Source organism: Arachis ipaensis, chromosome B04 (genome assembly GCF_000816755.2).
Source record: "Arachis ipaensis cultivar K30076 chromosome B04, Araip1.1, whole genome shotgun sequence".
NCBI classification, from domain to species: Eukaryota; Viridiplantae; Streptophyta; class Magnoliopsida; order Fabales; family Fabaceae; genus Arachis; species Arachis ipaensis.
The window spans coordinates 82,492,776-82,507,444 of NC_029788.2; the positions used below are offsets into that span (position 1 = coordinate 82,492,776).

Sequence of the window (14,669 nt, forward strand, 5' to 3'; positions counted from 1 at the left end):
ATTCTTGCATAAATCTCATGAAAATGCACATATTTAACAATGTTTGATTGAATCAAGGCATGCATACAATTCTCATCCAAATACTTACTTATTGCCTAAGAAAATGCACGAATCCAACCTAAAACATACAAAAAATGGCTAGTAAAACTAGCCAAGATGCCCTGGCATCATAAAACAATCAAAAAGTCAAGTGGTTAATTGAAAAAGATTTGAAAATCAATTTTGAAAAGATAGGAAGTTAGAAAAGGATTTTGAAATTCAATTTTGAAAAAGATATGATTGAAATTTATTTTGAAAAAGATTTGAATTGGAAATTAAAAAGATTTAATTTTTGAAATTAAAGTTGATTACTTGACTAACAAGAAACTAAAAGATATGATTTCTAGAATTTAAAGATTGAACCTTTCTTAATAGGCAAGTAACAACTTGAAAATTTTTTACTCAAAATATTAATTGTTAACAATAATTTCAAAAATATGAAGTAAAATTAAGAAAAAGATTTTCAAAATCAATTTTGGAAAGTTTTCGAAAAACATGAAAGAAATTTGAAAAATATTTGATTTTGAAAAATATTTGAAAAGATAGAATTTTTAAATTGAAATTTTAACTTGACTAACAAGAAACAACTAAATTTTAAAACTTTTTGACTAAATCAATTCAAAATTTCGAAATTTATGAGTGAAATAAGGGAAAGATATTTTTTTATTTTTGAATTTTTAATAAGGAGAGAGAAAAATACAAAAATGAAACAAAACATAAAATTTTAAGATCAAAGCAAAAATTGCATGCAAGAACACTTTGAATGTCAATATGAATACCAAGAACACTTTGAAGATCATGATGAACATCAAGAACATATTTTTAAAAATTTTTAAGAAAATAAAAACATGCAAGACACCAAACTTAAAAATTTTTAAACTTTAGACACTAATTCTAAAATGCATATGAAAAATAAGAAAAGACACCAAACAAGAAAATTTAAAGATCAAACAAGGAAATTCATCAAGAACAATTTGAAGATCAATAAAAAACACATGCATGAATTTTCGAAAGTTAAAGAAAAACTAAAAAGATGCAATTGACACCAAACTTAAAATTTGACATTAGACTCAAACAAGAAACACAAAATATTTTTGGTTTTTATGATTTTATTAATTTTTTGTAATTTTTTGAAAATTAATTTGGAAAAAGAAAGTAAAGAAATTCAAAATTTTTAATAAGAATTCCAAGAATCATGCAATGTTAGTCTAAAGCTTCGGTCCAAAAATTTAGACATGGCTAAATAGCCAGCCAAGCTTTATGTGAAAGTTTCGGTCCAAAAGATTAGACATGGCTAAATGGCCAGCCAAGCTTTGAGTGAAAGCTTCGATCCAAAAGATTAGACATGAACAGATAGCCAGCCATGCTTTAGCATAAAACATACAAGCATGTCAATGAGAAGTGGAAGCCTCAGTCCAAAAGATTAGACATGGCTTAACAGCCAGCCAGGCTTCAACATACCTTATGAAACTCTAGAATTCATTCTTAAAAATTCTGAAGAACAAAATATAAATTTTTCGAAAACTATATTTTTTTTTGAATTTTTCGAAAATTAAAATAAAAAGCTTTAAACATAAAATAAAAATACCCAATCTAAGCAACAAGATGAATCGTCAGTTGTCCAAACTCGAACAATCCCCGGCAACGGCGCCAAAAACTTGGTACACGGAATCGTGGTCCCACACTTTTCTCACAACTCCGTGTAACTAACCAGCAAGTGCACTGGGTCGTCCAAGTAATAAACCTTACGTGAGTAAGGGTTGATCCCACGGAGATTGTCGGCTTGAAGCAAGCTATGGTCATCCTTGTAAATCTCAGTCAGGCGGATTCAGATGGTTATGAGGTTTGAATAATTAAAAGATAAATAAAACAGAAAATAAGATAAAGTTACTTATGTAATTCACTGGTGGGAATTTCAGAAAAGCGTATGGAGATGCTTTGTTGCTTCTAAACCTCTGCTTTCCTATTGCCTTCTTCCAACCATGCATTACCTCCTTCCATGGCAAGCTGTAAGATCCTCTCAGTGAAAATGGTCCTCTACGGTTTCTGCACGGCTAATCAACTGTTAGATTTCTCGTCTCGGATGAAAAATACCAGGTACAGCTACCGCATGGCTAATCATCTGTCGGTTCCTGCTAGCGTCAGAATAGGATCCTTGATCCTTTTGCACACTGTCACTTGTGCCCAACATTCGCAGGTTTGAAGTTCTTTACAGTCATCCTTTCCCGGATCCTACTCGGAATACCACAGACTAGGTTTAGACTTTCCAGATCCCAGGAATGGCTGCCAATTATTCTAGCCTATACCACGAAGATACTAATCTCACAGACTCGGTCCGTGTATTAGATATCCAAGAGAATATACTCCAGCTGTCGTCCAATGATTACGTTGAACATCATGTAGACCGCTTTGTGGTTGTCAGCCACGCGGATCTTGGCTAAGCGAGTAACAAAGATTGGGTGATTGTCACGGGTCACCCTTTCATTCTGACTTAACTGAATTAAGTACGAGAGTATATCTTGGAGAAGAAGTAGGCATGAATTGAATAGAAAAATAGTAGTAATTGCATTAATTCATGAAGAACAGCAAAGCTCCACACCTTAATCTATGGGGTGTAGAAACTCCACTGTAGAAAATACATAAGTGAAAGAGGTCAAAGCATGGCCGAATGGCCAGCCTCTCCAAGGTAACATAAAACTCAATCAAAAGATCAAAAGTGATCCAAAGGATGGTCAAAAGACGTAAAATAAATCTCTAAAAGTAGTTTTTATACTAAACTAGTAACTAGGGTTTACAGAAAATGAGTAACTAAGTGTAGATAGTGCAGAAATTCACTTCCGGGGCCCACTTGGTGTGTTCTTGGGCTGAGCATTGAAACTTTTTCGTGCATAGGCTGTTCCTGGAGTTAAACGCCAGCTTTGGTACCAGTTTGGGCGTTTAACTCCAATTCTGGTGCCAGTTTGGGCGTTTTACGCCAATATGTTTTAGGCTGACTTTGAACGCCAGTTTGGACCATCAAATCTCGGGCAAAGTATGGACTACTATTATTGCGGGAAAGCCCAGGATGTCTACTTTACAAAGCAATTGAGAGTGCGCCAATTGGACTTCTGTAGCTCCAAAAAATCCATTTCGAGTGTAGCAGGGTCAGAATCCAACAGCATCTGCAGTCCTTTTTCAACCTCTGAATCAGATTTTTGCTCAGATCCCTCAATTTCAGCAAGAAAATACCTGAAATCACAGAAAAATACACAAACTCATAGTAAAATCCAGAAATGTGATTTTTGAATAAAAAATAATAAAAATATAATAAAAAGTAGCTAAAACATACTAAAAACTATGTAAAAATAATGCCAAAAGGGTATAAATTATCCGCTCATCACCAACCGTTACTCCCCTCCCTATTCAATTCAATTCCAATTTTTTTTTCAATTTATCCTATCCCCTCCCTTATACCCGAACCCCCATCCCTCCCCCTCTATAAAATACAACTCCCTTTTACTCTTTAACCACACCACCACAATCACAGTCCACCCTTCTTTTACACTTCTTACCAAGTTTATTTCTCTCTTTACCCCACCTTCCATTCTCCATTATATTCTCCTACCCCCCTTGATTTTCTATTCCCCTTCACCATTTCTTTCATCTTTCCCATTCTCCTATTTCTTTTTCTTGTTCTCTTTTTCTTAGCTCGAAGACGAGCAAAAGTTTTAAGTTTAGTGTTGGGGCACTCTACTTTTCTTCTTTATCATATTTCATATGGCATCAAAAACTAGAGAATCCTCTTCAAGGAAGAAAAAGAAGAAGGCTCCTACAACCGATCCATTTGACTATAACCGGTTCTTCTCCAAGACCCACAAGGACCACTTTAACAAAGTTGTGAGCAAAAAGAAAGTGATTCCGGAGGTCCGATTTGATTTGCAACCGGATGAATATTCAGATATCCGGGAACAAATTTTGAGGAGGGGTTGGGGAATTATGTGCAACCCCGTGATTGATGTTAGTGTTTTGATGGTCAGGGAGTTCTACGCTAATACTTAGATGACTTACAAGCATGTCAAGGGTATAAATCCTGACCCAAAGAACTGGCGCAGTATGGTCCAAGGGATTATCCTAGAGTTCAGTCTAGAGAGGGTGGGGGATATACTTCAGTTGCCACCATCCAGAGATGACCCTCACTCTTACACTAGAAGGGTCAACACTGATCAGGGACTGGACCAGATCCTCACTGACATATTCCTCTCCAGAGCACAGTGGAGGCGTGATTCCAAGGGGTCGCCATATCAACTAGGAAGGCATGATCTAAAGCCAATTGCTCGGGGATGGTTGGAGTTTATTCAGTGCTCCATCATCCCTACGAGTAACCGGTCCGAGGATACTATTGACCGAGCTGTGATGATTCACTGCATCATGCTTGGAAATGAGGTGGTGGTGCATCTTGTGATCCCTCAGGAGCTGTACAACATACCCATGAAGGCCTCTACTTCTGCTAGATTGGCCTTCCCTCATCTGATCTTCCGCTTGTGTAAGGCCGCTCGAGTTCGCATTGATCGAGACACTCCTATTGATGTTGATAGGCCGATCACTCGGAGTGGTATGGAGTATGCCAAGTAGCTTGGACGAGCACTGCCTCAGGAGCCAGTTTTCCTCCTTAGCAGAAGCAGCCTGAGATGTCCTAGGGATATTATTTCCCTTCTCGTGATTATTGAGATTATTTGACTACATCTATTGGGCAGCTGACATCATCAGTCAATCAGTTGAAGATAGAGCATCAAGACCACTCTATCCTCCTCCATCAGCTAGTGGAGGAGCAGCAGAGTCTGAGGTGAGAGTTAGAGGAGCTGAGGCACTGGAGAGGATTCTTGGAGGAAGCAGCCACCAGGACTGAGGTGGTTGAGTTTTATTATTTGCTACTTTACTTATTTCCTATTTTTCTAGTTATTTTATCTTGGCTTCTATTGTCTATTTAAATCTCTTTGCATAATCAGTAGTATTTCTATTTTCTTTAGTTTAGTTGATTTGTTAGTATTCTATGTTTCTATTGAAAAGTGTCTCATGTATTGCTCATCAAGCTTATCAAAAATAAAAACAAGGAAAAGAAGTAGGAAAATTGCATGAGACTTGAGTTATATATTCTAAGTTGTGTCGATTATTTTGCTGTGGTGGTATTATCTATAATTCTGAATGTATGAATTGAATAGTGCATAATTGACATTGAAGTCAAGAATGTTGATTCTTGGGGTACAGGAACTTAGAAAAATATTATGGACTCTCTAAATTGTGTAAGAAATTGATCCTTGAAGCAAAAATAAATAGCAAAAAGAAAATAAAAAGCAAGGTCCAAGGCTCTGAGCATCAATGGCTAAGAAGTTCAAGTATGATTAAAATCTCAAAGATTTGTTTTCCTAACCATACGCTTGTGGTATGAATGTGTCAAGTAACCCTTGAGACATAGCACTAAGAGTCGAGACCAAGTGCAATTACAGAGTATGCCAAAGGCTCTGAGCACCACTAACTGGAAGAAAGTAAAAGAAAAATTAGAACTCAAAGAGTTTTTTAGTTAAGTGCTTGTGGTGTTTTTGTGTCACATTAAGCTTGAGAGAAAACACTTAGAGTCACGGCTAGGATCAAGGTGCAAAACTCCAAAGAAAAGACAAGAAAAAACTGTTTTCAAGGATTAATCAGAGCTTGAAGAGAAAGATAATCCATAATATCATCCGAGTTCTAGTTCTGATGGCATCAACATTTCTAAGCTTCAAAAGATAGTGAGATGCCAAACCTATTCAGAATCATAGTGTCATTAACCCACTCAGTAATTAGATAGGAGCTTAAATGAATATTCAAGTCTTAGGTGATTTCTCTTCTCAGTCCTATGTTATTTTTAGTTGCTTGAGAACAAGCAACAGTTCAAATTTGGTGTTGTGATGCATGAGCATCTTTTCTTTATTTTCTGTTTATTTTAATTAGAATTTAATAAGTTTTTAATTTTATTTTAGTGTTTGAAATCTCTTTGGATGCTACTTTGAGTTGCTTTGGTGTTTTAATCATTTTAGATGAAGTTTGGATAAGTTTGGCAGAGCTCGTATGCAAAAAAAGAGAAGAAAAATGAATCTGCCATGCTGGCGCTAAACGCGGACCTATGCGTTTAGCGCCGGCAAATCAGAAACACAAGGAAGCTCTCTAACCACTATGGCGCTAAACGCCAAGCCTAGTGTTTAGCGCCAGCAAGCAAGAATTGAAAGGAGACTTTCTGCCCTCTAGGTCGCTAAACGCCAGCAACGCAGATCAAGCTTTACCAAAGGAGCATCTTTAGTTAGATTTGCCTTTTGATTATTGTATTTTTTTTGTTTTAGTTATTTTTATTTACAAATAAAATCTTTTAGGTCTAGAATTTATTTTTCATTTTAGTTTCAAATCAAAATTAGGTTAGATATAAAAGGAAAAAGATTTAGCCCTTCGAGGAATCTTCTCTCTTACGGACTTCATTCTATAGTTTATCCTTTTCTAAACCCTAGTTTTCTTTCTGAGTCATGAGCCACTAAACCTCCTTGGTTAAGGTTAGGAGCTCTGTTTATTCCATGGATTAATACTATTACCAATCTATTTTGATTAATGTATTAATTTCAATTTCAAGGATTACTTTTGTTCTTGAATATATTGGAAAATAATTCTCATTCTACATGAATTCTTATTGATTCTTGAAAAAGTTATCTCACTTGAATATTAGCTTGAAAGTAAATTCCTCTTAAACTGCTAATTGCCTTGACTTAACGAGATACATGATATATAATCATTTTATATTTAGGTAATTAGGATTTTTGTGGCTAATAAATTAGAATTGAACCTAACCCTCTAATCTGTATTAAGTGACCAAGGAATTGGCGGTTGATTAGGTTAGAGGAGACTAAATCACTAAGGAATTAGGGTTTAGTCAATTACAGTTTGCTATGAAATAAATCTTGTATGATTAAAATAGTTGGTAAAAAATCATAATCCAAAAGAGTAAACAACTCCACAACCTTGACTATCTTCTCACATATCTTTCATACCAATTTCACTGTTTACTTTTCTTATTTTCTGAATTTCTGTTTAATGCTTTTGAACCTCAAAACATCATTTTCTGCTTGCCTGGCTAAGTGATTCATTCGACTATTGTTGCTCAGTCCATCAATCGTGGTGAGATCAATCTTCACTCACCTGAGGTATTACTTAGTACGACCCAGTTCACTTGTCAGTTCAGTTGTAGACATTCTAATTTCGCACCAAATACATGCTCATAATACCGCAAAATTTTAAAAATTTCTTTGATTGGAGGTTCCATAATTGAGTGGATGGATTGCCATGCCATATTTAAATGGGAGACACAATTTAGCCCAAAAAGAAAACAGAACAAGGCTTGAGCCTACAACTACTCGCTAATCAAATAATATATAGATTACAAAATACTACATATGTGGTTAATTAGATTAAATTTTTCAGTCATAACACTTCAATATATATTTGGGAATGACTAATACTAATGTATCACAAGGTGCTTATGTGAATTATTGTGTATAAAAGCGAAACCAGAGAAGTCTAACAAGAATATAAGTATATTATGTGCATTAATACCTTGGTAATGACCAGAAAATAATACAATGAACACAAAGTTGAGGTAAAAACAAGTATCATTACGAAAAAAAATAAAATAAAAAGGATATGTAAGATCAGATATGAATTGCGAGCATAAATTAGAGAAGCTCGAAACAATAACATTATAATAGCAAGAGCAGCATTATCAAAATTAAGATTCAATGTGCGAAAATGGAAAAGGAAAAGAAATAGACAAAATCATCGATACTTGCAAAATAATAATAACTAGTGGTGATGAATAAATGCGAGCAAAGAAGATCGAAGTTCGGAACACGAGTGAAGAGGATCGAAGCTCGAACCGCAAGCAAAGAGGATCGAAGATTGAACGCGAACAAAGAAAATTAAAGTTCAAAACTGAAGAACAATGATGAATGAGCAGAGAAGAACACATGTCAATGTCTCCATTGCCATCATCGAAGAGAAGAAGATGAAGATGAAGATGATTTAGCAGAGAAGAACGCACATCAATGTCTGGAAAAGATGAAGATGATTTAGCAGAAAAAAATGCACGTCAATGTCTCTTCCATTGCCATTATTGAAGAGAGGAAGATGAATATGAAGATGATTTTGTGTTTGTAATTTCAAAAATTAAGATTGGAATTTTGTTTTAGTGAAAGATGAAGATGATGAATTGAATTGGTTTTTTTTTTTAGTTAAGGATGAAAAGAATAATTTTTGTTAAAATATTTAGAAAAAAAATTATGATTTTTTTTTAATAAATATTAAGAGTTGTTTTTTATTATTTTAGACAATATTTAAAAATATTGCTTAGAATACATGTTGGTATAGATAAAATTTGTTGTAGTGCGAAAAGAAGTTATATATTGCAAACGTGATTCACATGTTAACGTTGATATATGCAAGAGAGAGAGATATATGTAGAGGGAATAGAAGTAAAACTATAGAAGGGTAGTTGTCATCTACTACTCATACGGAAAGTCGGATATGCTTAATTTTCCTCTACCTTTTTCTCGATATATATTATTATGCATGGCTGGACAGAAAACTTCAGTTTAGTTTCCTCATCAATGCTATCGCGACAATATTGTTTACTTTCAAAGAAAAAGGTTTCTCTTATATTTTCTTTTCGTTCTTTTTGGTCAGCAGCTTCGTCAATATGAATCTCCTCATTTTTCCACTACAATGGGGCTTTCTTCTTTTAACTTCTTCCTTATTATTGGCTTTATCCTCAACGGTGGAATACACTTTTAACGTAATTAGCATTTCTGACTCTCTCTCTTTTTGTATCCTCTATTTGTTGCTTTCACATTTTTATTTTATATATTTAACTGAATAATTACTAGAGTGACTTTAGATTTGATTTACATCCTCTATATTGTCTATAGGGTAAAATCAATAAATAAACATCTAAAAGTGGCCGTAACGGATAAGATAAATGAAAAGGAATAGAAATATTTGAATTTCCATAAAAATGAGATTTCATATTTTGCAGATTGAAAATACAAGCATGCAACGGTTGTGCCATGAGGAATCCATAGTTGTAGTTAATGGAAGTCTCCCTGGACCAACCATTGATGTAAGAGAAGGTGACACTGTCATAGTTCATGTACTCAACCATTCGCCCTATAATATCACTATTCATTGGTAAATAACCCTCTCCTTGTATATAATTGATGGAAATATTTTAATTGTTGTTGTCAAAAGTTTGCTTGGAATTATCATATATGAGAAGCGAAGCCCGTGTTCAAAACAAAGGGGAATGTGAATTTTCAAGACTTTTTATGAAAAAAAGTTAAAATTTACACTGTTTATCACATAAGTATATGTACTGACACGTTATTAAAATAAAATAAAACTTCTTTATAGTCAAATAAACTTCTTTTAAATAGTAAAAATACAACATATTAAAAATATTCTAATTAAATATTTCATAGGTTGTGTTTGAGGTTTGTTTTAGAGATCCAAATACAAAGAAAATGAAATATGTAACACTCTATTACATAGAATTTTACGTTTAAGTCATAAATTAATGGTAGTGAGACATAATGACATCTAAAAATAAAAAAATATACATACATAATATTTGAAGAAATATAATATAACTAGATGTCTGTAGAAAAAAGATAATAAAACAATAATCGTATCATTCATGAAGTGTTAAAGATAAAAGCATTAGATACATAACAAGAAGAACATAAATATATACAGAAGATTTAGAATAGATAAAAAAGTAGTAATAGTCTCGACTTGCAAAAAAAAAAGGTCGGCTAAATAATATTACAGCTCAAAGTATACAAAATATATCCTACTTCTCTATAATAAAATTTTTAAGGGGGATATACAAATACATGTCAAAAGTGAAGAATAAATATCTAAGTAGAAAATAAAATCCAAAACATAAGTCTTCACTTTCGCCACAAGGATTCCTACACGCTTAGAGAAGTGCGTCACATTCTGTATCTAAAAATCAACAAATTTCACAACGGGTAAGAAACCAAAGGTTTCTAGTAGGGTAATAGTTCCTAATAGAAACTATGTAAAACTACATAAATTCACGAGGTAATCCTAGTCTCCAAACTCACAAAGTTTAAACTTAGAATTCTTTCTAATTCAAATAGGGTCAACCTTCTAAATCTCAACTATACATATACCTACAGTCTCATTCGTTTCAAGTAAATCATCATTATCTTTGCTCAGTTTTAAGGTCTCTCAATCATGCATTTAATTGTTCTAATCCATTCATGTCTTTTCAATCTTAAACAATTATCATTATCAAAATTCAATCTTAAAAGTATCAGTTTATTCTCAATATTTAGCCTCAATATCTTTAATTCCCAATCTTTACAATGATTAGTTCAGTATCCAGTAGTAGCAAATACAAGTAATAAATAATACAAGTCAAACACAATTAGAGAGCATGTATAGCAAGTATTTCAATTAGCAATTAGCAAATATATAATTAGGTAAGTCAAAATAATATGCACAATCAAATAATAGAAAATAAATGCACATGATGCATGCCCATCTTACTGGCTATGAGCTCACGTATCGGTTAAACTACCAAAATCTGACACATCCGGTAGCTAACCCAGATATTGTCTCTTGATTGAAGAAAATATCTGGACTTATCACAAGCCAATCTCAAAAGGAGAGTGTCTTCTCACTTGTCTTAGAAGAAGAAAGCTTTGTCACTTTGCAATCAGATAGAACGTGGGCAAACAACCCACCACATCCCCAAAAGAAGCTTTCTAAGCTTATCACAAGCTAGTCTCAGAGGAAAAGTGTCCTATTACCTGTCTCAAAAAAATAGTGTCCTGTTACTTTCTCATTTGGGGTATCATTCTGTCTCAGAGGAAGAATACCCAATCACCTTCCCCACGTCACTCTATAACTACGAATAAGAAGGATGAGACCTCCGTCTTTGTCGGGTACAAGTGTCAAACCAAATATGCAAGTAGGACGAAGCTCACGACCTTGCCATGTAAGCAGGACAAACCTCTGACCTTGCCAATCCAGCCATTCAAGCCACAATCAGTTGACATCAATGTCTTTAACCAATTTCCTAAGTTATTATATTTATTAACCATAATCATTTATCAATTTATCAAACTTAGATTCATTAATCTCAATTCTTGATGAAGTAATTAATTTTGTTTTCTCATGAGAAGGATAACACCGCCATCCTCACTGTGGGCAGAATAAGGGCACCATTCCCACTTAACTCAGAGCAAATGGGACAGAGCTACGATCCTTGCATCTTACCCAGACAAGTGTTTAAAATTTTAATCTGGAACAAGTGGGATAAACCCCAACTTTTGTATCTTATCCAAGTGTCTCAAATCCTAAACCTAGAGTAAGTGGGACAAACCACAATCCTTACATCTTATCCAAGTAATTAATCAATAATCACCACAACTTATTAGATTATTTATTAACCCTATTCATTCATTAACAATCAACCTCGTTATTCTGTGATCGGGATGAAACCACCGTTCTTACTATAGACAGGACGATTCTCCATTCCCGCAATAATTTTCTCCGGTTAACTATGTGTTTATTCGGAAATTAATCAATTCAAGTTATTGGATTTATCCACACTCTTTTTAGAGCTTAAACTCCTCATCAATACTAAAATAGACATTTAGTTCCTTTTTAATATTTGGATGGAGTCAAATCGTGAGGTGGTCGCGTCCCTCACAAATGTCCTGCATCATCTGCTGAAGTTGTCTAACTATCCAGTGGTCGTAGATCTTTTTGATCAAGATATCATGTTTTCTATCCCATATAAATTTCTCTTGTATAAAGTAATTCAATAACATTAGTTAGTCGAAATAAAATATAGTTAATTAAACAACATTGGGTGTTCTTACCGTCAACTTTCGAAACCATCGCTCTCTGGTCTCAACAGAGATCTTCGTGTAGCTTGGCCTTGGATTGTCATACACAGACTTAATCACATTAGAGATCTCCTGTGTACATGCATTATTGTTTGGTGCAAACTTATTAATAAAAAACTTAAGATTAGCAAACACATAAAAACAAATAAAACTTACCAAATTCAAATAGATTGTGGATAAAAGATATTAAAATAGTACTCACGCCTGTATGCCATCAAGCCAAATCTCCATCCGTATGATGGACGATGGTGGAGGGAAATCTGGCTAGACGCATTAGAGGAATCACTTATTGTGGTCTCTGTCGCTGGAGTTGGAGGGGATGGTAGTTAGGGTTCGGGATCATGATGAACTACTGGTCTAGTAGACCCGCCTGTGACGTCACAGGGGTCAACAGGGTAGTCGGGGTAGAGAGCGATGACCGAGAAGTCCTTGAAGTACTGATAGAAATTAAACCCTCCCTCTACCACGACCCCGAATAATCCTAAAAATAATTATACAATGAATTAGAATAATCCTATAAAAATAATGCACTTTCATTGACATAGTAAATGAGTACAGCCTAATACTTTAAATTTAACATATCTTAACAACTTAAATCCTCTAGCTAAAAATAAAAATTAAATCTAACTCGAGCATAATACTAATTATCAACTAAAACATAAATTAGACATAGAGGCAGATAATCGAGCATTTGGCATGCAAAAGGATCAAATAACAAGAAATAGCACAACCAAATATTCTTTCAATATCAATTCACACAAATTAGCATCAATGGTACAACAATCAATAGCACATTGCAGAAATTTAGCTAAAAAACAATCAATCCAGTCCAAACAAATTCAAATTCAAATTCGAAAAACATAACATCATGTTGAACTATATAAACTAATAGTAATTCTAATAAAAAAATTATAATTATTCTCTAAATCATCTAAACAGCAGAAAATAATGATAACCAATTCCACTTACTAGAAATTAACATATAACTAAATCCTAAATTAACTTAAACAGAAAAAAAGAGATCATTGAATCTGAGCTTTAAACAGAACAAGAAGAACTCAGGAAAAGGAGATATAGTGGCAACAACAGCCGCTGCTAGTGGAGCGTCATGGCGGTGCTGGAGGAAGCTCAAATGGCAAGACAAACAGAGAAGGAGAGAAGGTTTTGCGGCTGACGATGGGTTGTGAAGGGGAGAGAATGAAAGAAGGAGCTAGTTTTGGTGAGGGGAAGAGGAGGCGGCAAAAAGGGGCTACAGAGGCGCTGCCGATGGCGGCGGGGAAGAAGAGAGGGTAGAGAGAAAGGGGGATTCAAAACAAAGGGAGATAGGGTTCATGCTTTAAATTTTAGGGATAGTTACCGTCGAATTTAGTGGTGGATAAATTCAACGGTAACATTTTGCGAGTGACCAATACGCTACGTCACACTAAATTGAGTTACCGCTGGATTTACTGGTGGATAAATCCGATGGTTATTAATCCGTGCCAAATTTCCGTTTTTCTCTCCAATTATTACTAGCAACTTTACTTTCGGAATAGCGAATCCGACAATAAAAGTTTGACACAACAAAAATAGTTTTCATTTTCGTCAATAAATTAAATCTGACTGTAAATTTCTAATGGTAATACACAACACTAAATTTGCCGGTAAATCTGATGATAATCAATGCTTTTCTTGTAGTGTTAACACTCAAGTAAAAGATCTTCTCGATAGTTGAGCAGGAAGCCAAGTAGCCAACCATAATGGTCCAGCTTTTGTGTATTGATTTTAAAGAAGGTGTTGCATTATTACTACCACAATAGGAGGGAGAAGGAGTGGAGGTTGAACATGAGCTTCCATGGCGACGCCTAAGAGGAACTCTAGATTTGTGGAGGGAGAAGAGGAGGTTGGGATGCAACCGTACGTCGTCATCACTCTCTAAGATTCAAATTGTTTTGAGCTTCGACGAAGAAGAGAAAGAAGAAAAGACAAGACAACGAAGGATGTGTGTGTAGAAAATTTTCTTATACGGAGAACGAGGGATGAATCACTGAATCATTAATAGGAATGACAATTTTTTTAGGAAAAGTATAAGTAGACAATGAAAATATTAAACAATATTAACAATAGATATATTGGATGTTCATTTCATTAAGTGTACGGATGGTTATTCTGATATTAAGATTTAGGTGGATAATTTGGAGGTGTAGTGTGTTTTTATTTGATTGGTGATTGTTCATGTTATTCAAAAAAGTTATTAATTACCTAGCATAAGTAATATTTTTGAACAATGTGAATAATAAAGTTAAAAGAGTAAATTAATCCTACATTTAATTAATAGCATTAAATTAGAGTATAGTGTCTTTTAGTTAAAATAGACCAATTTCAAGACTCGTTGTTTATATTGTTCAAATAAATCATTGGTTATCTAGCAATAAAAATATTAAATAATGTGAACAATAGATATATCGGATGTTCATTTCACTAGATATGCGGATAGTTATTCTAATATTAAGATTTAGATAGATAATTTAGAAGTGTAATGTGTTTTAATTTAATTGATAGTTATTCATATTATTCAAGAAAATTATTGATTACCTAACAAAATCCTTTTTTTTTTATTATTAGTTCAAGTAAATTAATTTATTTAATTATATTATATAAACT

At 34.0% G+C, this 14,669-nt stretch overlaps 1 protein-coding gene across 1 annotated transcript in view; it reads left to right on the forward strand.

The window, feature by feature from the left end:
* The window catches only part of LOC107637847 (laccase-7-like), an 11,639-nt gene continuing 5,655 nt past the window's right edge, over positions 8,686-14,669 (forward strand). The window contains exons 1-2 of the mRNA XM_016341129.2: positions 8,686-8,881; positions 9,122-9,273. Coding sequence (XP_016196615.1) covers positions 8,786-8,881; positions 9,122-9,273 — 248 coding nt within the window. The 5' untranslated portion in view covers positions 8,686-8,785. The remainder of the gene's footprint in view (positions 8,882-9,121; positions 9,274-14,669) is intronic.